The 21,965-nt window shown below is 34.7% G+C and overlaps 4 protein-coding genes across 5 annotated transcripts; 2 read left to right on the top strand and 2 right to left on the bottom strand.

The window, feature by feature from the left end:
- Nucleotides 1-2,583: 2,583 nt before the first annotated feature.
- Nucleotides 2,584-4,080, top strand: LOC147279471 (peptidase). Its single transcript, XM_086252434.1, has 2 exons — nucleotides 2,584-3,042; nucleotides 3,882-4,080. The coding sequence occupies exons 1-2, from the start codon at nucleotides 2,723-2,725 to the stop codon at nucleotides 3,967-3,969; spliced, it is 408 nt and encodes a 135-aa protein (XP_086108560.1). The 5' UTR covers nucleotides 2,584-2,722; the 3' UTR covers nucleotides 3,970-4,080.
- Nucleotides 4,081-9,887: 5,807 nt separating this feature from the next.
- On the top strand, nucleotides 9,888-11,578 carry LOC147279470 (multifunctional methyltransferase subunit TRM112 homolog A-like). The gene is made up of 2 exons (XM_086251590.1): nucleotides 9,888-10,138; nucleotides 10,860-11,578. Exon 2 carries the CDS (start codon nucleotides 10,929-10,931, stop codon nucleotides 11,295-11,297), a length of 369 nt encoding a protein of 122 aa, XP_086107716.1. The 5' UTR covers nucleotides 9,888-10,138; nucleotides 10,860-10,928; the 3' UTR covers nucleotides 11,298-11,578.
- A 32-nt stretch (nucleotides 11,579-11,610) lies between these two features.
- On the bottom strand, nucleotides 11,611-16,756 carry LOC147279469 (uncharacterized). Of its 2 annotated transcripts, none has more exons than XM_086251588.1 (8): nucleotides 16,250-16,756; nucleotides 15,989-16,151; nucleotides 15,666-15,898; nucleotides 14,887-15,094; nucleotides 13,395-13,531; nucleotides 12,778-12,858; nucleotides 12,190-12,256; nucleotides 11,611-12,105 (listed from the first exon to the last, which is right to left on the bottom strand). In XM_086251588.1, exons 1-8 carry the CDS (start codon nucleotides 16,528-16,530, stop codon nucleotides 11,806-11,808), a joined length of 1,470 nt encoding a protein of 489 aa, XP_086107714.1. In that variant the 5' UTR covers nucleotides 16,531-16,756; the 3' UTR covers nucleotides 11,611-11,805. The 2 variants fall into 2 exon arrangements, with proteins under 2 accessions (XP_086107714.1, XP_086107715.1); XM_086251589.1 differs by having other exon boundaries at nucleotides 15,666-15,893; nucleotides 16,011-16,151.
- Nucleotides 16,757-17,452: 696 nt separating this feature from the next.
- LOC147279468 (putative mitochondrial adenine nucleotide transporter BTL3) lies at nucleotides 17,453-21,283 on the bottom strand. The gene is made up of 4 exons (XM_086250930.1): nucleotides 20,635-21,283; nucleotides 20,106-20,409; nucleotides 18,883-19,350; nucleotides 17,453-18,272 (listed from the first exon to the last, which is right to left on the bottom strand). Exons 1-4 carry the CDS (start codon nucleotides 21,219-21,221, stop codon nucleotides 18,204-18,206), a joined length of 1,428 nt encoding a protein of 475 aa, XP_086107056.1. The 5' UTR covers nucleotides 21,222-21,283; the 3' UTR covers nucleotides 17,453-18,203.
- Between the last annotated feature and the right edge of the window lie 682 nt (nucleotides 21,284-21,965).

The following is a 21,965-nucleotide window of genomic DNA, read 5'->3' as shown; positions in this document are numbered from 1 at the left end:
TGATAACAAGAGGATCGACCGGATACCATTACTCCGGTTTCAACAGTGACTAGTGTAAATTTGCATTCCTCATTGCTAACCACAAGCTTGAAATTTTATTGAAAACATGAGGGGACAACTACACTGAAAATGAATTTTGATTCAAAACCGAGTGCAAATTTGCTCACCACCTCTAAATTAACACTAGTTAACAATTTTAAATTAATAATTCTGATATAATAATGAGATGAGAGAAAATCACTTTATTCCAAAATTTACTTGTCTTTTTCAATTCTCACGCTCTCTCTCCCCTTTATTTTATTTTCCTGATTTTGCTTCTTGTTTTTTTGTTCTTCTCTTTTATTCCTATATGCACCTTTTTTTTTTTACACTGCACTCTTTTATCACATTACCCTATTACACCCTTTTTTTATTTATTCACCCTGCACTATCTTTCATCACACATTTTCAGAAATTTCCAGAACTTTTTATACTCATTATTCCAATTGAAGACCTCTTTTGAGCATGTAACAATTGAAAACCTCATTTTTATACTTAGGGTTAAATACAAAAATGGTTCACAAAATTTACAGTGAATCTCAATTTGGTCCACTAACTATTAAAAGTGTCAATTTGGTCCACGAACTTTTCAAGTTGTACCAAAGCAGTACAAATGTTAACTTTCATTGAAAAATTTAATGAAAACTGATCATGTGCACAACAAGTGACCACATTTTCAAAGACATTTTAGTCCGTTCATCACATTTTCATGTGACCAATTCCGTTAATTTTTTGATGAAAATTAACATTTGTACTGGTTTGATATAACTTGGAAAGTTCGTGGACCAAATTGACACTTTTTATAGTTAGTTGACCAAATTGAGATTCACTGTAAAGTTTGTGGACCTTTTTTGTATTTAACCCTTATACTTATTATTCTAGAATTTATTTTAAGCTAATTGTTCATTCAAAATTATAACACAATAAATTATTTTAGTTTGCTTTAAATTCTTAATTTTGAATGAAAAAACTACATGAGGCCTCCATAGGCTTCTTACATGAAGCCCAATATATCATAATTTTACAAAACACATAATACTACCAACCCAAAAACATTGTTGTTGCAATGCAACACAACTATGCTAAAGTTAACATATCAGAAATCATGTGTAAAGGACATTTACAACTCTTCTCTTCAAACACTGCATCAAATTGAGCTTGAAAAATTTAACTTACGAGATGATCCTTGAGTTGTTAGTTGAGTGCTTGTACTTGCCTATCAAATTTATGATCACATATTTATTGATCAGTTAATCAAATTAATAAATTTTAGCAAAAAAAAAAATCAAATTAATTAATATTTAAAATAAACTAGTAGGGAACAAGGTAGACGACCAAACTTGTTTTTCCTAAAGAAGATGAAAGTTGAAAAGACATAGGGTGTCAAACAAGAAATAAAAGAAAATATTTACTCAAAACAAAATAAAGGAGAAAGAGAGCGTAAGAATTGAAAAGGCAAGTAAGTTTTGGAAGAAATAGATTTTCTCTCACCTCATTATTATATCAGAATTTATTAATTCAAAATTGTTAACTAGAGTTAATTTAGAGGACATATGTCAACCTATAAATAAAGTGGTGATGCTCAGCACTTTTAGAGGTGGTGAGCAAATTTGCACTCGGGATGTTACTATAACAATCAAAAGATAGCAAAATCCCTTGTCGGTAAGTTTTGACCTGCATAAAAAACGTAACGATATGGATACTGTCTCGAAGAGAGATTCGGTGAAAGATAATTGAATTTGGTAGTTCAATCTGATAATCCGATTACGATTTGAATTCGATAACCTGCTAAGTTAATAGAACAAATATGGATTTTAATTGATCCGGTCCAGTAATTATCCGATCATGTTTAATATAATATATACAACTTTGTTTATATTTATTAAAATTATATGTATAAGGTACTTTGAATTTTTAAACATTAAAATATATAATATGAATAAAGTATTTTGATTCGGATTATCTGGTATGAATTTGGCTATTAATAATCCTTCAGAATATCAGATCAGATTGGATATGATTATTTTTCTTATAAGATCATATTAGATTCATCTTAAGCTTTTTTAATCCGATTCATTTACAAGTCTAAAGGGTAACCAAAAGCAAATTGAGGAAAAAACACTAAAGTGACATATCTATAAAAAGCAAAGACAAAAGGGAGCCTTATAGCGTTATAGGTTGGTACTACGCTGGGCCTTGAGAGTGGGGTGGGCTAGGGATGGAGACTTGGAGGTGGGTTGTGGAGTAAATTAAGAAAATTAAAAATTAAAAATTTGATGCTAAATTGGAACTCCGATTTGATTTCACAACCAAAATCCCTTCATGTCACATCCAAGGAGTTTGAGTGGAGTCTTTAGGCATGTATGGGCTTGAACTGAACCTGGGAGGCCCATTAGACTTGAAAGTGGCCCACCTAACAATGGGCATGGGTACTACGTCTGTTCCCCATGCAGAAAGTTAGAAACCCAGCTCAGCATTTGAAAATTTAAAGCATATAATGCCCCTCTCTTCCAGTAAGAGAGTGGTAGGAGCATAATATGCATTTATAACAACAGTTGGCTTCGCATTGAAAGCATTTTCTAACCACTTCCACTCTTCCCACTCCCTTAATTCTCAAGCACTCAACAAAATCAAAAATCCTCACCATTTTCATGGCCACCACCACCGTCACCGCCGCCTAATCATGCTCATCATTCCCTCCATTCTACTAATACTATTCTTCTTCGACGTCGTTTTCATCACCCCCCCACGACTCAATCCCATGGCAAACGACGTCGTTTTCCGGTCCTCGCTGCTCTGGCTAGCTCTAGTTATAGTGGTTGTTGGGTTATGCACGCAGTCTTTCAAGAAAGCCATGGTGACGTACATGTTTGGTGTGGTGGGAATTGCCGGGCTGCTTTTGCCCGACTGGTGTTACTTTGACCGGGACTTCTCGCGGTGGACTACTCCGGTTACGGCGGAGGAGCGAGCCTCCGCGGCAATTGCTCAAAGATCTGGATTAAGGTTGGTTTGTTGATGATTTCTTTTCGTGTGGGTTTTACATTTACTTGTCTCTTAATTAATCATTTTTAATTGATTGCTGATTAGGGAGATTAGCATAACAAATCATTCATTTGATTCATGCATCTTGTATCCTGTGTTAACTAGTGGGAATCATTCAGCCCACCAGGCCCAGAACTTGCTCAGCCCATTGGGCTCAAATCTGGGTTCACTTCGGTTCTATTTTGTAAATCGCACAAAAATTATATTTGCACAAATGTTTTTGTCTTTTTTATCATATAAACATATGAAAAAATTAATAAATTAACATAAAGCACTAAAGTACAATATGGAGTCATGTCTACTATCTAAGTGACTTGCTATTATTCAATTACAACATATAATTGATTCACAGTGACAACGAGTGTTGGTATTTGATAATAACAATAAATCAGAGTAAATTCATAATGCATTTTGTTGTAACGTACAGATTGTGATTATTGTTTTTGATGGGCAATGGTGATCAAGTCATGAATATACAATGAAGACCCTATATATTATAGTACATATATATACATACATTTACCGTTCTTGTATGCATGCTCATCTTTTTCTAGATAAGAATTTTTCTCATGCACTTCAATTTTATTATTGTGCATGTTTGATACACAATTACAATAGTGTTAGTATATAATAACGTAATAATTCGTGCCACTTAAAAATGGTCGGGTGTGGGAAGAAATATGCTTCCCTTGAATTTTCTCCTTTTTTTTTTGTTTTTGTTTTTGTTTAAAAAACAGAAGCTGCTGAGGTTTGTTTTAGTAGTTGTATAATGCTTTTGAGAAACTTGTCCCTCTTTGCAGATTTAGAATGTATCCTATGAGATTGGCTGTTTATGCCACAGTTTATGGGTTTGGTCTGTACAAGTGGTGGATGTCCGTATCAAGCTAGTGAAGATTTAATGGTATTGGGGTACTTTCTAGTTTCTTTGTATGTAAGTTATTATGAATTTTGCTTTTTTGTAATATTACTTTGGGTCTATATATCCAATATTTGTTGATGTTGAGAAATAGCTCCCCTATCCTTTTGGTTTCTAGCATGGTGCATTTACTTCAGATACTGAAATTAAGAGATTAACTCAGATATATTCAACCCAAATTAATACTTATCTAGAAAAAATTCAAACACACACTGCTACACAACTTAATACTGCATAAATCACTTTTTTGTTTCAATTCCAAATTCCAATATAGTTTCATTTCATGTTCTCAAATATCATCCATACAAAAACTGCAAAATCGAACATCAATTAATAATTTGATTAATATTGTAATTATTTACTATTTTTATCGAAATTGTTGCGTTCATTTATTTACTTGATTATTGCTGTAAAACTTATTAATTTTTTGTTTGACTGATTTTTTATCTCAATTAATAATCTTTAAAGAAAAACCATAACCTGAATAGTCTAGATCATAAAAGTATAAAACCACTTTGTAAAGTGGACCCAAAAGAATGGCTTGTGCAATACGGTAGTTTTTTATACTAATATATATTGACAACATTCCCAGAATAGAAAAAAAAATTCTGTAAGCAAAATATAAAAACCTTTCTTGCAACCCCACAGTCTCAATTCTTAACTTTTTTAGTGACAACTGGGGGAATGAATTGCAGGTATGAATGTATGATTGAAAAAAAATAAAAAATGGTGGAGAAAGGAAGAGGTAGTCAGTACAGGCACAACCGAACAGTAATTATAGGCACAACAACAACTGCCCAACTAATTGTCTTCTCCAAGTTATATTTTGTTGTCAGTACTAAGTAGTCACCAATCAATTGATTCAATTGTTTACATCTTACAACTCACATTCCAACCCATCAATTGATATAGTTCATAACAACTTTTATTATGCATTTTCTTTTTCCTATTCCTTATAGCCTTTTTCTTTTACTATATAGAATGTGCATTTGAGAGGGACAACTCATTAATCTCCTAGCATGCAGTTAATCATTTTGTTCCTATTTTCTTTATTGATCTATTTGCTTTTACATGTTTGTTTCTTATTTCATTATCATTCATTTCAGTTATTAATTAATAGAGTTATTTATACTTACACCCTCTGAAGTTTATCGTCTTTTCACATACATTCTCTGAGATTTTAAAAATTACATATAACCCCTATGAGGTTTGAAAACTATTGCACATAACCCCCTACAATGAGACAAAAAATGTTTTTTTTACTCAAATACCACTTGGACTATAGGGGGTGTGCTTCCGTACCACCAAAACTTTTTTTCTTGCTAATTTACCACCTGAAGTATCAATATGTGCCAATGTGGCACCTACAGTAAATTTTTCTGTTAAATTATTAATTTTTTTCTCAAACTTCCTAATTTGCCCTTAAGTATAATTAAGAAAAGAAAAGAAAGGAGAGGAAGGGAGGCTGACATCGTCGGGGGTGAGGGTGGGTTGGCTGGGTTTGTTTTTTATTTTATTTTATTTTTTAAGTGTATTTGGATTTTAGTTTTGTTTTTCAGATATTTTATAATATAAATTGACAATATTATCCTTCAAGTTAATAGAAAAATTGACAGAAATGGATGACAGGTGCCACATTGGCACATATTGATACTTCAGGTGGTAAATTGACAAGAAAAAAAGTTTGGATGGTATGAGAGCATACCCCTTATAGTCCAAGTGGTATTTGGGTAAAAATGCCGACAAAAAATGATGAAAAGGTATGCAAAAAGGCATGCTAAAGGAGTGTAATGGCCTAATAAGATTACTTAAGGTGTAAGGTCCAACCTCAATACAAATATCTTATTTTTTGTTTATTTTTTGTTTATCCTTAAGGTTATGTGTAATAGTTTTGAAATCTCAGGAAATATATATGTAATTTTTGAAAGCTCAAGAGATGTATGTGAAAAAACGATAAATCTCAGAGGGTGTAAGTGTAGATAACTCTTAATTAATACTTATAGGAAAATTCTACCTACTCCCTCATATTACATGTTAGCTACAAGCCTAGGACTTTGTAGAAAATCAACTCTAGCTTAATTAATTAATGATTATAACGGGGATGAAGGTCAAAACCAAACATAGGCCTAATTAAAGAGAAGCATAAATCAAATAGGGTGAAGAGAGCTTTATAGCTCCACACATTCAAAATGTCAAAAAAAAAAAAAAAAAGTTCCACACTTTCAAATGATGGATCTGGGAGGCAGAGGAGATAGTGGAGTTTTATATGGTGGAGATGGTGGAGATGGTGGTGAAGGCCAAGAAGACGTTATCAGAGAAAGAAATGGACTTTTCGAATTAGGAGTGCTTTAAAGTTAAGTAATTAACAAGTTAATACGAAACTAATATCCATTTGGGCCCACCATATGACTAATCTTATAATACGAACTATCTATTTTTAAAGCCCCACTTCATAAATTATCATTACAAATTAGCAATCAAATCAAAAATTGTTTAGTCATTTAACTGTGATCAAATAAATAGACGAACTTTATTTTTTATAAAAATATATAATTTATTGTTATTATAATTAAATGGCTAAATAACTTCCGATTTTGAATATTTTTACAAAAATAATCTTTGATGTGTGGCCTAAAAATTAAATAGTTTGGATTATGAGATTTCATAATATGGTGAGGCCAGGGGCAGAACTAGGTTAGGGCTACATGGGTTGTAGCCCAGGTAGCTCATCGTAATAGGTTGAGCTAACTCTTAGTTAGGTAGGCTATATATATACTATTGGGCTGCAACATAAATAAAAAATAATCATATGGTTTGCATGATTATTTTTTTTAATGATTAGTAATTTAAAATAGGTTATTGGGTAATAAAATGAATATAGATAACGTTAAATATGTGTCATTTGATTTATTTAAGGACTCTTATAAAACAATCTCTCATAATTAATTCCTCATACTAGCCATTCTGTTATAAGATTTTACTTAGATGTTCATTATTACGATAATTATAAAATTTTCAAGTAAAGATGTCATTACTTTAAGAAAAGTAAGAACATCTTCTTTGGACCTACAATTCAATGATCGACATTGTTCATATTTTAGAACATTATTCAAATGTCACCCTTGCAAAAAATCAGCTAGATCGAAAATTATTTAGCCAGTTAATTACAATCAACATCATTTCAAATTTATCCAACAAACTATATTTGTCTGCACAATTTAGATGACCAAAAAATTATTATTTGACTAATTTTTTTATAGGGATTCCCTTGAGGAGAGACCTTAAACATGAACGGTTCCGATTATAGTACTGCACTGCCGAGTGGTACCTAGAAAAGATGTTCTTATTTTTCTTAAAGTAAGGACATTCTCACTTAAACGAGATTAATACTATAATTGTACCTAGAGGCAAAACATAGTCATTAAGCTTTAAGGTAATATTAGCTAGCCCCCCCTTCGCAAAATTTATGGTTCCGCCTTTGGGTGGGCTTAAAAGTGTGGTTAGCTTTGTATTAATTAGCTAACCAGTTAGCTTTAGAGCATTTTTTATTCTAAAATAATGTTATAATTTTTTTAATTATTATTAGAATGTTATCCCTATTAAATTAGAATGTAAAATTGCAATAATTTACTAATAAAAAACTAAAAAAAAAAAATTTGGGTTAAATACTTAATCCCAATACTTTTTTAGAAAACCAGTAAGACTATATAATTTTTAGGTTGGGCTACTAATTAATAGAGTTAATTTTTAGAATAGGTCACAAACTAACAGCCTGTTCTTTTGGGCCTTATTATTGACAGATTTACCCTTTGGCCCACGTCTGATGAAAGTTCAAGTTTGTTAAAATGGTTTTGACGAAATTGCCAACTCTTTTAAATTGGGTCGTATCATTTCTCAATCTCATTCACCAACCTCGCTATCAAATTCCAAAGAGAGACAGAGAGAGCTACATAGCTCCGTAGCTCTGCACCATGCTATTCACTTCACAGAGCTAAGAGAGAGAGACAGATTTGGTGCAGATGCTGGAGTTGGCGTTGGGTTTCATTCAGCGGCTCGGTGACGAACACAGCAGTGGTAATCGAGACGACTTTGATTGCGCTGGTGATTGTGGTTTTGGTGTTGGTGTGGAGGAGATCGTCAGATTGGGGAATTGGTGTTGGTTTGGTAATCTTGATCTTGAGTTTGATCTAAATTTTTTGTTCATATACTGCGATTTGAATTTGTTTTGATTTATGTTGCTTATGAATTTCTTTTATTAATTTTCTTTGAGTTTGATCTTTGGATTTTGTTCTCTTTGAGTAATTTGTGTGTTTCTGTTTCAAGTTTTGTATATTGTTTAATGTTGGAGTTTAGGCTTGGCTATATTTTTGCTTTTTAATTCTTGTTTTGTATTTTATTTGATTTTTATTTCTCTTTATGTTTGTGACTGTTCCATTTTTGTGGTTTCTGCATTAGAGTTTTAGATTTTTGTGTGGAGCTCAGTCACAGCTTTTATTCATGATTATTGACTACCAAACAGTCACAACTAAATTGTGACAGTCACAGTTAATTTTTTATTATTTTTAGGTGGTCTATATTAATCCATTTGATTTTTTATTTTTTCTATTTGAATCCTTGTGTGTGAATTGGAAGCCAAATGATTTCTTAAAAAAACTCTCTCTTATTATAGTAGTCCTTTTAATGATTTTGTTTTTGTTTAATTTAGGGATATATGGTTGGGTTATGATGCTGGTTAATGGTACCAAGCACTTGGCAGTGACTTTTTTATAACAATTGAGCACTTCTTCCAGCGCTCGGCTCTAGTTCCTCCATCTATTTGAAGGGTACATAAAAAAAATTAGACTGAAGTTGTCTTTAAGAATAGGCTGTCTTTCTACCTTAAAGTCAGTCACAACTTAGATTTAAGATGATATCTTCTAAATGGAAGCAAAGATAGAGATGAATTTCAAATTATTTATGTTTAATAGTCACATGTTTAATTTCTTCCTTAAGAGGGTATATGTTTAATGCAAATTTCCTTTTTATGTTAGCTTTTATGTTAATTAAACATGTAGGTGTTTTATGTTAAACTTATTTTTTTATGAATATCATTCACAACTTCAAATTTTGTTAATTGGTTGTTATATGAATTTTAGGGGTGCTTTAGGTGCATTGTTTTTAGTTTTCATATTAGAGTTTATGGATTTTTTAGTTATGAATATCATTCGATCACAACTAAATCAGTCATACTTTAGATTTAGTTGTGAGATAGTCACATCTTAAATCATTAAAAATTAAATCTTAAGACAGTCACAACTTTAGATTAGTTGTGACTAATTGGATTAATTATTTTTTTAAAAAAATATACAATAGTATAGTATAAATTAAGTTAAAGTAATACTTTTGCATAGTAGTTAACTTACTGTAATGGTGAGAGATATTTCATTCCTCTTGAATGAGAGGGGTTCAAATCCCCTCTATGTTAAATGTTAATTTAATTTTTTGTGTAATGAGTAGAGCTTGGCCAGAGGTTGGCCAGAGGTCATTCATGTTGCTGATGAGGGAATGGTAGATTTGTATTTTTTACAATGGCATAGTAAGTAAATATAGAACTGTTGAAAGCTTTTTAATTTCATTAAGGTTTGACTAGTATCTAATCTAAAATGGTATTTAATTTTGGTACTTAAACCAAAAAGTTATTAAAGTTTAGTAGTTAAAATCAATAGACAAAAAAAAAAAAAATTTAATAAATTTAGAGCCCAAACTTTTAAATATTATTTTAAACCCAAAATTGGTGGTAAAAGTTTGAGCCCAACCCCACTAATTAAAAACCTATTATAAGCCCAACACTCATTAATCAATAAGATAGATTAAAAGCCCAAAACTCATTAATCAATGAGATAGCCGAAACCTAGCATCTTTACAAAGCTTGAGCACAGACCAACGTGCGATAGAGAGAGTGTGAGACAGAGAGAGTGTTACAGAGAAAGTGAAACAGAGAGAGCAGCGATAGAGAGAGAGACTGAGAGAGTGTGAGACAGAGAGAGTGAAACAGAGAGAGCGAGACAGAGACATAGAAAGAGGAGAGTCACCTTCACAAAGCTCACAGCTGCTGATTGAATGTTCTGCTGAAAGTTTGGGTGCCGCAACTCTCAAAAATTGGTGCAGTTTATTGAAAGTTTTAGTTTGGGGTTGAATGGGTTTTGATATTCTGATGTTAATTCATTGATTAGGGTTCTTAATTAGTACATGGGTATGGAAAATTAGGGCTAATTTGGCTTAATTTCTTATTCTTCCCCCTTATTTTCAATTTTTCTTCCCTTGAATTTCGGTGAATATCGGTCCAATATCGGGAATTTCCGATATTAATCAAAAATATCGCCGATATCGGCCAAATATTGGGGATACGGGTGAAGATTTTGCTTCACCCCTCCTATCGGTATCGGCGACTCCAAAAAGCGACATTTCGGAATGTCGGCCGATAGTTTGAACACTTATTTGCAACCCACACAAGCAGACATGTATTTTCTATTGGGTCTTTTGTCGTCATTTACTTTCTTATATTAGTGTGTGTGTGTGTAATTGTATTCGTGACAATATTAGCTATGGAAGTGTTTCATCAATTTAAAGCATTTTGTTGTTTTGAATTTGTTCTATATGGTGGTGAGAATTGAAGAAGAGAGAAAGATTTTGTTTTATCTTTCTTTTTTATTTATTTTGGATATGTTTTCTTAGGTGAATTTAGCTAATGTTTTTGGGTTTATATAGTTGGACCGGTTAATTAACATTGTGTGTCTGAGTTTAGTAAATATTTACAGTACACTGACACATAAATACTACGTACATTTCTAAATGTAGTTGTTATCTTAACTTGTGACCTCAGGGATTCAAGAAAAAGTGAAACAGCACACTCTGCTGCCTGCCACTGCTTGTAGGCTAGAGATAAAGAGGGATGAGGCTGCTAACACACAACATGCTGTCCTCGAACATCAAAGGCGTGACCAACGGCTTCCCTCTGCGCATTGAAATAGTGAAGGTGGTGGAGAAGGAGGTGGACTTCAATGCCGACTTCCTCAGGAACATGTTCCCTAAGATTGAGTGGAAGGCCCTGGTCAATGCCTCTCGTACCATGGGCTACGTCGAGCTCCCCGAGGAGGTCGAGTCTTCCAAGCTTGATTCTGAAGATTTCCTGCGCAAGTTCCATCATGCTCTTTTGGAGCTTCATCTTGAGGAGGGTGCGCTTGTTTGCCCGGAGACTGGTCGCCGGTTTCCGGTTACTAAGGGAATACCAAATATGCTACTTCATGAAGATGAGGTCTGAATCGAGTCATGGACTGGAGTACTGGACTGGCACTGCTTATCATGTACTTAACTGAAAATTAGGGTTTTGCTCTGCAGTCTTACAATTTCTCAATTGGGAATGTTTTGGTTTGTTAGTTTCATCTATATACTCTTTTGTTGACCCTTTTGCCATGGTGTGTCAAAGTCTAAGATGATAGCAGGGCTGTAACAATCTCATAAATGTTGGCCTCATCTTGAACTCGAAGCATTTGTTGATTATTCAATATAGTAATTGAAGAATCATGCAGCATTAAGACAGCAGATTATCAGACTGAAAAAACTATGAGGAAGAATGTCAAAATTGGCCAATCTATTGCTCTAATATCAATTTTGTGTGAATGAGTATTCCTCATCCACAGAGTATAAATTTAACCCTTTCGACATTAGTAAGGTGTGAGAAATATGGTACAAATCCGTTCAGTTTAGAGGAAGCACATGAGAAAACTTCTAAAATCTCTTATTAACCAAAAATCCCCAGACACTTCTTCCTAACTATTTTTGCAGCGGGGGGTTTCACAGGGAGGAGGTGGGATGCCAAAAACCCAGTCAAGAACATTCAAGTATTTGGATCTGAAGACTTCTCTCTCCTCGGCATAGCAATGCATTATGATGGCCGTTGATAAGCTGAAGATCACCACATCAGCTCTCTTCAATTTCTTTGACTGTGGCAAGTATCCAGTATCAGCCATGCAGGTGAAAAAGCTCTCGATGGCCCGAGCAAAACAGTAGAGTGATATCTCAGTTCGCCTACTTTTCTTCTCAATGGCCAAGGCCACGCCAGTCGGGAACTGCCCAACAACACAATTGAGACTTCTTAAACAAAGATACAAAATACATCTTGCTACCAAATTAGAGTTGAAGAAAGTTCATACCGTTCCCATTGCCACCATTGGAATATTGCATCTCTTGAAAATCCTAAAAAGCAAGCATGTCCATGTCCTGAAGTACAATAAGATAAGGCTTTATAAATCATAAGAGATCATTTCTCTGCAAAATTACAAGTGATAAGAAGTAATTATAAGGTAAAACCCTAAACCCTAAACCCATCAGTTTCATTCAGCTCTGAATATACAAATGTAAAGCATTAGACGTGAATAATGTATTTTTTGTTTGTATGAAGTATGAACCACATGTTGGACATAAAGCAAATGGAACTGTAGAGCCTGATTCTGTGAACAAGTCTGTTTTTTGTTTTCCCTTTTGATGCAAATTTGTTAATAAGCAGAAGTTGATACCTTAAAATTCTTAATGTGCCTCAGAATAAATTTTCTAAGAGGATGGAATAAAATATTATCTGTTTTCAAAAAGGTATACCTAAAGAGCTAAGTTTTGATCATCTAATCTGGACACTTGCCATGTTCTTATCCAAGGTTACGGGATAAAGTGAACTATTTTCCTAGTAGCAAAGTACAGGCAAATGTTACTATCAGAATGCGAGATAAAAGAAAATAGCTGCTAACCAGGCAGATGTGCAATATACGGATAGGAACAAGCTTGATCTCGCTGTACCAAGAAGACCCTTTAGTAGTATAGTATGATGGCTACAATCAGTGAAATGAAAATATGTTAAGCAGCAATCATAGGCAAAGACCAAGATTATAGTAATTCACATATATCCCATTTTTATATTTCAATAGAAGCTCACAAAATGACAAGACTATAGATATGCATCAAATTAATATGATAAAAAAGAGTAGATGACAGTGATACAACTCCCTGTACTCAGTTAATATGCAGTCAGCCTCTAACAAGATATCAGGGAAGAAACACGAAACAAGAAGTTGGGGGTTCTTCATTCCCATAAAATATGTGCTAAAACAAGAGACCATCCAGTAACATATATTGATATTTAACAATAAGAATGTTCCTAAATTAGTAATGTATGGTCAGCTTAAAGGTATTTAAGATTACCTGACAAAATGAATTATGGTGACACCTAAAACCATGTATAAAACTCTCAACACCTCTCCTCAGTTCAACTTAATTTTCAACTAGAAGATGATATCACTTGACCAAGTCTTCATAATGCATCAATGCAGGAAAATATATGTTCAAGAAAGGAAACCATAAAACTCACCTTTTCAAGAGGCCTTGACGATGGACTATAAGAGCAGGAATCAGATATACTGGAAGATAAACCGGTAATGCTCTCTTATACGCTTGAATTAGGAATGAAAGAATGTGTCCACTACATGACTGATCTCCATGTACTATCTGCATGAATTTTGAAAGCTTAAGACTTCAAAAATAACATTGAGATTAACAAAGTTTAATTAATTTTGAAAAGAATGACGAACTTTATAGCAATATATTGTACTAAGTAAGGTTGTCAATTTTGTACCATACTGTCAGGTAGTGGGCCTAGTGGCCGGTATGTAATGTTTTCAGAGGAATCCGGTGCCCTTATGGGGTTTGTTTTGTTCTGTTGAGAACAAAGGTTAATGAAGTTCCAGTGTACCGGGGAAAACATATGATTTCATCCATTACCTTATAAGAAGGATTATATTGTAATTTTCCTTTATTAAGAAGGGCGCTTTAGGAAAATTAGCAAGTTTTTTTACTTTAGTCTTCCAAAGCTTCTCTCATATTCCAGTAAATTTTCCTGTGGAGCTCTTAAAATTTATGGCTAACATCTTTATGGTATACCACTTTTTTTTTTATCACAATGTTATTTCAATATATTCTAATCTGAAGTTGGAAACAACTTAATTTATCTTGTATAATTAGTTTCTACAATTTATATTACTTTTGAAAAGTACTTATTATTTACACCAACAAAACTGAAATTGTATGCCAAAATGGTTTACTTCGGGGATGGCATACCTCCAGTACCAGTACTGTGGTACATATTCCAAGGGGCAAATCCAGTATGCTGTCGTGCACAAGATTGACAACCTTGGTTCTACATAAAATTTTTATGACAACGTGTTTCATGTAATGTATTAAAAATAGAAACCAAACAGTAAATTTTTTAGGTAAAAGTAAGTTTTCAATGTTCAAACACCAAGATGAAGGGGAATGCAGAAATCCTGCATATTTCAGTCGCAATTATGATAGATGACCTGAAAACTTATGGTTCATTATATTCTTACATAATGAACAAGAAGAAATACATTTACAAACTCAGAGACAACCCTGTTTGAGGAGTTGATACTTTTTCTTTGTTTCTTTTTTTGTATTTTGGCTGAGGACACTTAAATTTCTAAATCAAACAACTTATAGATCAGATATAAAGAAATACTATTGATCGTGATGTTATAATTATTTTGTGTGAACCCACAAATAGCTTCAAATGCAGTACTAAATTTGAGAAAATAGCATGAACAACAAAGGACGTAGGAATTATGTACCCATACAGTGAATTAGAGAAAATATTAGATTTCAAAAATGATTTAGTCACTTTTTAGCATTGCAAAGCAAAGCTTTTCACTTTATTGCCTAATTCATGTTGTCTGTCCTTCAAGGAACTTTAAAGGGAAGGGAAGACACATTGCATTTCTATGTACAAACAAATGCAAATTGTTATCACATGGTAGGAAAAAGTAGTATGATAATTAAAGAATGCATACCGAGCAGGGAACTTTCATGGCTGGATCTAGTTTAATATTTGTTCCAATGGATTTGTAATATTTTTCTATTGCTCCCAAATCAGTAAAAGGCATGCCACTTGCAATCTCTTTTATGCCTTGCAAGATTACCATATCCTTTCCACCATGTTTTTTGAGAAAGGATTTATATGATGGAGGTAAACTCTCCTGCTTTAATATGTAAGCAGACCTGAAAAATGAAGTTTTTCCTCCTATTTAGTCAAAGTATAGTCTAGGAAAAGAAAAGGATATCAAAAGCCCTTAAACAATTTATGGTAATGACAACAAATTTGATAATCTATAAAACTCTGAAAAGATGTTGACAAAATATCATTGGTTCAGCTACAACATCCATCCATCAACTTTTAGGTAGATTTGGTTAGGAGTCACCTGAGGATCATAACTATGGTTGTAAAAGTTGTAACTTCATGTTTCTAAGAAAACAAACAGTTTTTTAGTGTTTACATCAAATATTGTGACTTAGTAGTGAAATCTGTTTTGACTATCAAAGATGAACTCTTAAACAGATCAAAAGTTCACAAAAATTTCATTACTTCCGGATACAACTATACTTGGCAGTGCATCTCCCTTATTGCACATAAGACTGACTTATTTTTTTTTGGTCAGGCACATAAGACTAACTTAAAACATGAAATTTAAAGTCAGAAAAATGAACACACATACACACATCAAAATATTGAAGGCCATGGTTACCAACATTTTGTACTAAAAAAGAGCATTTCACAATAAAGGGTACGTACAGAATTTGCGAAGAGGAAAGACACATAAGGAGAATGTCACCATGCTTCCAAGTGAGAGGTTTACAGATTCGACCAAACCGTTTGCTTTTAATCCCACACCGGGAAGCTAACACGGCTGCACGCATAAGAATGTATATGGCCAAGCTCGTATGCTGCGTGTTCAGCCCCGTAAGAAGCATAGACGGCCCTGCTATAGCCCCTGCCAACAAAGCCCTCCACTTGGCTGTCCTGAACTAGAGTAACAACGAAACCAAGCACATCAATAAAATCAGATTATCAGAGCAAACAGCAATTCAATCCAAACAGACAATGAGAAATTGAACCATGGAAGAACAAGGAACATGCCTACGGTGACCTGCCAAAGACCCTATAATCTCATCCACTGAAACAAATGTGCCAGCAAAAGTTCCAAGAAATAGACCGTATCTCAAGGTCTCCTTCAAAGCCGTAACAATGGCTTCACTATTTGTAATCACACCCTCCGACCTGAATAATAATAAATAATAATAATTACTTAAATTACCATAAATAAATACATTAATGAATTTGAATTATCGAAAATTCAAACAGAGTGAGCTTTTCACCTGAGAGAGGCCAAGAGCTTTCTTCGTCTCAATCTAGCAAGGATAGAGAAAACTGCGAGACCGCCTTTGAGACCGGCTCCGATTGCGAAGCCCTTAATCGAAGCAATGACAACCCTCCGTAGCTTCTCTAAGTCCTTCAACGGCACCGAGTCGTACTCGCGCGAAGAAGGATCGGATTGCCTACAATGCTTACAATTCAGATCGTTGAATTCGTCGTGATCGCCGTCGCCGCCGCCATTCTCGGTGGCGAAGCACGTGCAGAGGTCGCCGTCCGGTGGCATGGCGGCGAATTGGATAAGGATTTCGCTGGAATGGGAAGTTTTGAGTGTGAAGACGAAGATTTAAAGAGGGGTTTTGAATCTTTTAGAGAGCAATTGCAGCTCAGGAGGTGTGAGTGCACGCCATTGTTTCCATTTTGCTTAAAACTTCTTTTGGGTTGGGGGAAGCTCAAGCTCAAGCTTTGCGATAATCGAAAGGGCGAGAGAGGGACTCACACGTGTGCGACAGTTTTTGGGTTAGTTGAAATGATGACGTGGATTTGGGATGCGTTTCTTTTCTTGTTGGGAGATCCAGAATTAATTTTGTGTACCCCATTCTTGGTCATTTTAAGTCGTCCCATAATATGTATCAGATAAAATCAGTCAGAGACAGTCAGTATTCATAAATGCCTCTAAGTTCTATTTTCTTTTGTTTTTAATTTTCATTTTACCTTTCTTATACCAAAAATAAGATTTACCTTCGAACAAATTTAGACACAAAAATTTGGAAGTGAAAAAATTCTCCGTTTGTTCTTCCCTTTCACCCCAGTTAAAAAAATCATTATGTGTGGCAGTAACATTATATAACATGTCATGTTACCAAATGTTACCATTGTATAAAAATTTCTCAAAAACGTGTTTTGCTAACTTTAAATGCTGATAGTGCCTTCTCCATCTTATCATATTTAAGTCTTTCAATGGCTGTTAGGTTTGGTAGCTTTACATTAATATCTTCCAACAGACTGTTTGAAGCTATAAAACAAAAACTCATTGTATATACTATTAAGCAACAAATGAATTTTAAGAAACAAGCTCCATGAATTTCCAAAAGCCAAAACATAAATAAATAAACCAGGCATTCAGGTCATTGCTCAAACATTTGGCCAATGACGTATTCATTCATTTACTTATTTTTAGGGGAGGCAATTGACCTAAAATGGAGAAAGGGGCAGTGAAATATATATATATATATATATAATTAGTGTCCATGACAAAAGAGTGAATGAATCTTACATCTCTGGTAAACTGTTATAAAAAAATCACAGGTCCATAAACAAATTACACCAGCAATAAACTTTCTATAGCTCAGAGCTACTTTTATGCACCAATAACTCTGTGCTAGCAGAAGCCACTATTTCCTTTGCAATTCCTCAGTGCCAACTACAGTACACTAGGATGTTTTCATAGTACCTTTAAAAAAAAAAAAAAAAGATTTCATAAAGTAAAGCCCTACAAGAAAAGGAATGACAACCTAATTGCTGATCCAAAGCCAAAAGCAAACAGCAGACCACCTCAATTCTGTAGGCACATACTGCAAGGCCAAAAGCAGATGGGATCTGTATGAATTTGCTTCATTAAAGCATGCTCACCCCAACCGTGGTTCCCAATGTGAGAATGTGATAGAAAACATGTTTAAAGTAGGACCAAGTATTGCTATTTCCTGACCAAAATAAGCTTCTCGAGAATGAAAGTCAAAATTTGGCAGTGAACAATGGGTTAGTTTTGCAAATGAGTGTAGAGTATGAATTGATAGAAGGTTATGGCATATATCCTTCCTTTCGCAATACAAGAGTATTTTTGGATGGTGACTGCTAAAGTCACGGTAACCCTACCATTCTGAATTTATAGCTGGTACTCCTCTCTGAGTCACTGTAAAACCTTCAATCATATTCCTCCAGAGGTTCCATTATATTTCTTCATTCTACCTTGAGAACAATCTTCATGAACTCATAGACAAAGTAACTTATTGCAGCTGAAGGAAGTACCTGAGTATGCAAAACACCAACAATAAGAAAAAAGAACATATAGAAGCACATGAAATCTTGGGAAAAGAAAAACTCAGTTTAAGGGCCACATACCATCCTAATCAAACTACCAAATGTAATAATATAATATAGCAACAGCAGAGAAATGATAGAAGGAAAAAGAGTAGAGTTGATACTCCCAATTAGTAGGAGCATTTGCTCCATGAGAAGAAAGAACAACTATAAGGGCGAAGTGAAGTTACAATATGCCCCAACTTTTCTATTTCCAAGTTGCCTTAATTAAAAGAATGCCATGTTGTACATACTTTCAAGCAGCTAGTAACATTCACATGTTCCATAGGAGTATAGGACAATATGACGATGCTAATTATACCCAGGGAAAGGTATATGCAAAACTTCTAACCTACTAATCCAAATATCTTTGCAAAATTTCAAAGCCAACCCAAGAAATTTCAAAAAAGAATACAGCCAATCAACCAGACTTCCTCCCATTTATATGCAGAACCTATGATCATGTTTATGATTCCCAAAGCATGTGATTGGCTGTGTTAACTACCATAAAACATTACAAAAGTAGCTAAAGTAAATTGAGATCCTTGTAATAACATGCCTGTAATAAGCTGGGAATAAGTCCTGCATAGAGAGCTGGGACACCTCCTTGTTCAACTATTTTAATACAAGTCGCCAGGGCACTCATTTTAGTTGCCTGGACTTGCAATTGAAGCTGTCTCCTTACAACTTCAAACGGATATGTGGCAGCTTCTGCACAAGCACCAGAAATAGCTCCATAAAGTAATGTCCTAACTGGTCCCAACTCCAGTTGGTCGAACGCATTCAAGCCCTGCCCCTGTTGGTTCATCTTTTGAATTCTTTTCCTTCCATCCGGTGAACGCAGATAAGCTGATTTTAATATATCATAGACACCATAGAAAACTGCACCTGAGGGTGCCATGCTTGCAATGGAGGGTACTAAGCCCTTATAAAGGGAAAAGAACCCTTCAGTTTGAATCATGTGGCGAAAAGCACCAATCACGCCACCCAAGGCTTCCCCACCAGGAGCAACCATCTTAGTCCGAATCTGAAACATACAGCACCTAATTTAGTATTGATAAGCAACAAAAGGAGGACTCTGTTTTCAATATGCAAGTCACTCTTTCTATGCAACACCATAACCAAAATTCCAAACAAATAATACATAACCACAAAAAAATCACAGTGGCATAAGTTGTGTATAGTGGGTGTACAATACAACCGTCAGCAGAGCATCTGAATCATGGACTTTTGACGTGTTTTTTTCTTTTAAGGTTTTTTAACATATCAAATACTCTTCAAGTTCCATTATGTCCAATTTAATACTCAAACCTGAATATACGCTATATAGAAGAATTTATCAAGGTCTGGTGATATTCAATATATTGCTATAATACAACGTTATATGTAATTTGTAGGACACAACATGAATTGTTTGCATATGCAAAAATGTATCTTTTTCTTCTCAAAAAATGAAAAGATGCATCTCATATTCGTGCAGGTATGTAGCACGTGCTTTGAGAAATCCAAAAAGAGGAAAAGACCAACATTTTCCTAGTTCAAAAGTTATTTCAGACGACCTTATAATCTATATCTCTGCCAAAAGGCATACCATCATCGAACACTCCCATTACATGCATATGGACGGGAAAAGAAGGAAACAATATCATTTAGCTGTGTCACCACATTTTTCAAATGTGCAGATTATTGAACAGTTGCTTGAACTTCTATTTCTACCTGGAAGAATAAACCCAAGTGCAGCCAGTAACTGATCAAACGGAAAAATCCTAAATTGTCACGTACCGTATCAAGAGGTAAGCAGAGTATGGTGGCAGTGATTCCAGCTGCGGCGCCAGCAACGAACCTCTCAAAATTTGTAGTCTCCTTATTCCCGGAAAAACTGAGCAACTGTTTTCTGTAAGTATCATAAGCATAGAAATTGATTGCTTTAAATGGAGCTGTGCGAAGAATATTGACTAGGTTCCCCTTCCAAAAGCCCCTCAAGCCCTGGGAAGCCGCAATTGTCTTAACAAGCTCAGGTAGCTTCTTCTGCTCACCGCGAACTATATATTCCAGCTTTAGTCTCTCAAGTGGCGCAACAAAAGTTCTGATGCAACAACATTCAATCAGCCACATTTCAAATGCTAAATGGTGGCAACCAAAGAGCAATTCCTAAGTCTAACATTATAATCACTAAACGCAGATTCCAAATCAAACATAAAACCAATTCCTCGAAGAAAAAAAATGCGATTCTTTGAACTATTTGACAAAATAAATAATTACCCAACAAAGTTGAGTGAGAAATATGAAAGATATGAAAGCAAAAACAGACCTTGAAACCATGGCGGCTATAGCACCAGCCCACAAATGCTTGGTGGTGTTCATGGCCCTTCCTCTCCTTACCCCACCAACAACTTTCTCTCTCTTCCTTTCTTGAACCACCGCCTCCTCCGAACCCTCATCTCCGTTCTGCACCAAGCACCCTTTGGACTCCCGAACAACTCCTCCATCGCTTCTCAAGCTCACCGACAAGAACAACCCACCACCCCCAGCCGCAGCCGCCACTCGCAGTCGACACCCGTACGACGAACCCGACCCCGAAACGACAGTAGAAGAGTTCTTTTTAAACGACACGGAATTGAGCAGGGAATTCGGAATAGTGTGTTCCAGGAACAATCCGCCGGTGATGAATAAGGTCGATTCTGGGTCGTGTTGCATTTTAGGCGCGGGAATGGAAATGGGATTTAGTGGGTTTCTGGGTTTGGGGTTTGTGGTTGTTGTCAGAGAATATTGGGAATGGGACGGTGGGGTTGGAGAGTACGAGGGAATGGAATGGAATTGGGATTGGGATTGAGAAGAGGGGTGGTTGGTGAAAGTGGGGGATTCGGCAGCAGCAGCTTTGCTTCCATCGCCAAACATGCATATTACAATTCAGCTCCCCCCTACTACGTCTACACTACACTATTTCTCACTCAAATTGGGTTGCCTATCTCTGTTTTATTTTATTTTCCGTTATCTATTTCCTTTACCTTTTCAATCTTGTGCCTTATGTCTATAATTCTATTGTATTTTGTCTTCTTTTTTCAAAGGTGAGAAAGGCCTTTGAGTTTTCAGCCCAAAAATGACAAAAAACAAAATGTGTTTTGAGTTTTATAAATAAGCCAAAAACAAAGAATAAGCTGATTTAAAAATCAGCCCACAGGGAGAATCAATGGTAACTTGGTAAGTCAGCTAACTTTTAAGTTTTGATTACAAGGGTTTTAACGTTCAACACCGAAACTTAACGGTTATTCATTAGTGACAACCTATGATTGTTGATTGTTATTGTCCATCACTGACAATCCACATTTACATGATTATTTTTTACATTTTGCTTGTAAAATACTAATACACAACTACAAGAAGTAGTACACTTAAGTTTAGGAAAGAAAAAATCTTAGAAAATACAAAATAGGATTGTTACTGTTTAGTAACAACCATAAATTGTTCTCACTAACGGCCCAACGGGCGAGACAAGGAGCGTTCTCATAGAAAACTTAGATTAATGTCATTTTGTTCTCTAGACTATTATATATGTATCAATTTGCTCTCAAGACTTTTAATTTAGAAAAATTAAGGACTATGACTTTTACAATTTTGTCAATTGAGATTATTCCGTCTACA

Source organism: Dryas octopetala, chromosome 7, assembly GCF_963921425.1.
Source record: "Dryas octopetala chromosome 7, drDryOcto1.1, whole genome shotgun sequence".
Taxonomy (NCBI): domain Eukaryota; kingdom Viridiplantae; phylum Streptophyta; class Magnoliopsida; order Rosales; family Rosaceae; genus Dryas; species Dryas octopetala.
Note: the sequence above shows the minus strand (reverse complement) of the source record. Positions and strands in the feature narration are given on the sequence as shown.

What these genes read in the sequence shown, in the direction of transcription:
- LOC147279469 (XM_086251588.1), bottom strand. Translation starts at nt 16,530, where the DNA reads ATGCCACCGGACGGCGACCTCTGCACGTGCTTCGCCACCGAGAATGGC. An exon ending in ATGTTCCTTGTTCTTCCATG is followed by an intron (nt 15,899 to 15,988) that starts GTTCAATTTCTC and finishes TTGTTACTCTAG; the next exon opens with TTCAGGACAGCCAAGTGGAG. An exon ending in GTATATTGCACATCTGCCTG is followed by an intron (nt 12,257 to 12,777) that starts GTTAGCAGCTAT and finishes ATTGTACTTCAG; the next exon opens with GACATGGACATGCTTGCTTT.
- LOC147279470 (XM_086251590.1), top strand. Translation starts at nt 10,929, where the DNA reads ATGAGGCTGCTAACACACAACATGCTGTCCTCGAACATCAAAGGCGTG.
- LOC147279471 (XM_086252434.1), top strand. Translation starts at nt 2,723, where the DNA reads ATGCTCATCATTCCCTCCATTCTACTAATACTATTCTTCTTCGACGTC. An exon ending in GCTCAAAGATCTGGATTAAG is followed by an intron (nt 3,043 to 3,881) that starts GTTGGTTTGTTG and finishes CCCTCTTTGCAG; the next exon opens with ATTTAGAATGTATCCTATGA.
- LOC147279468 (XM_086250930.1), bottom strand. Translation starts at nt 21,221, where the DNA reads ATGTTTGGCGATGGAAGCAAAGCTGCTGCTGCCGAATCCCCCACTTTC. An exon ending in TCTGCTTACCTCTTGATACG is followed by an intron (nt 19,351 to 20,105) that starts GTACGTGACAAT and finishes TGTATGTTTCAG; the next exon opens with ATTCGGACTAAGATGGTTGC. An exon ending in TTATTCCCAGCTTATTACAG is followed by an intron (nt 18,273 to 18,882) that starts GCATGTTATTAC and finishes TTGCATACTCAG; the next exon opens with GTACTTCCTTCAGCTGCAAT.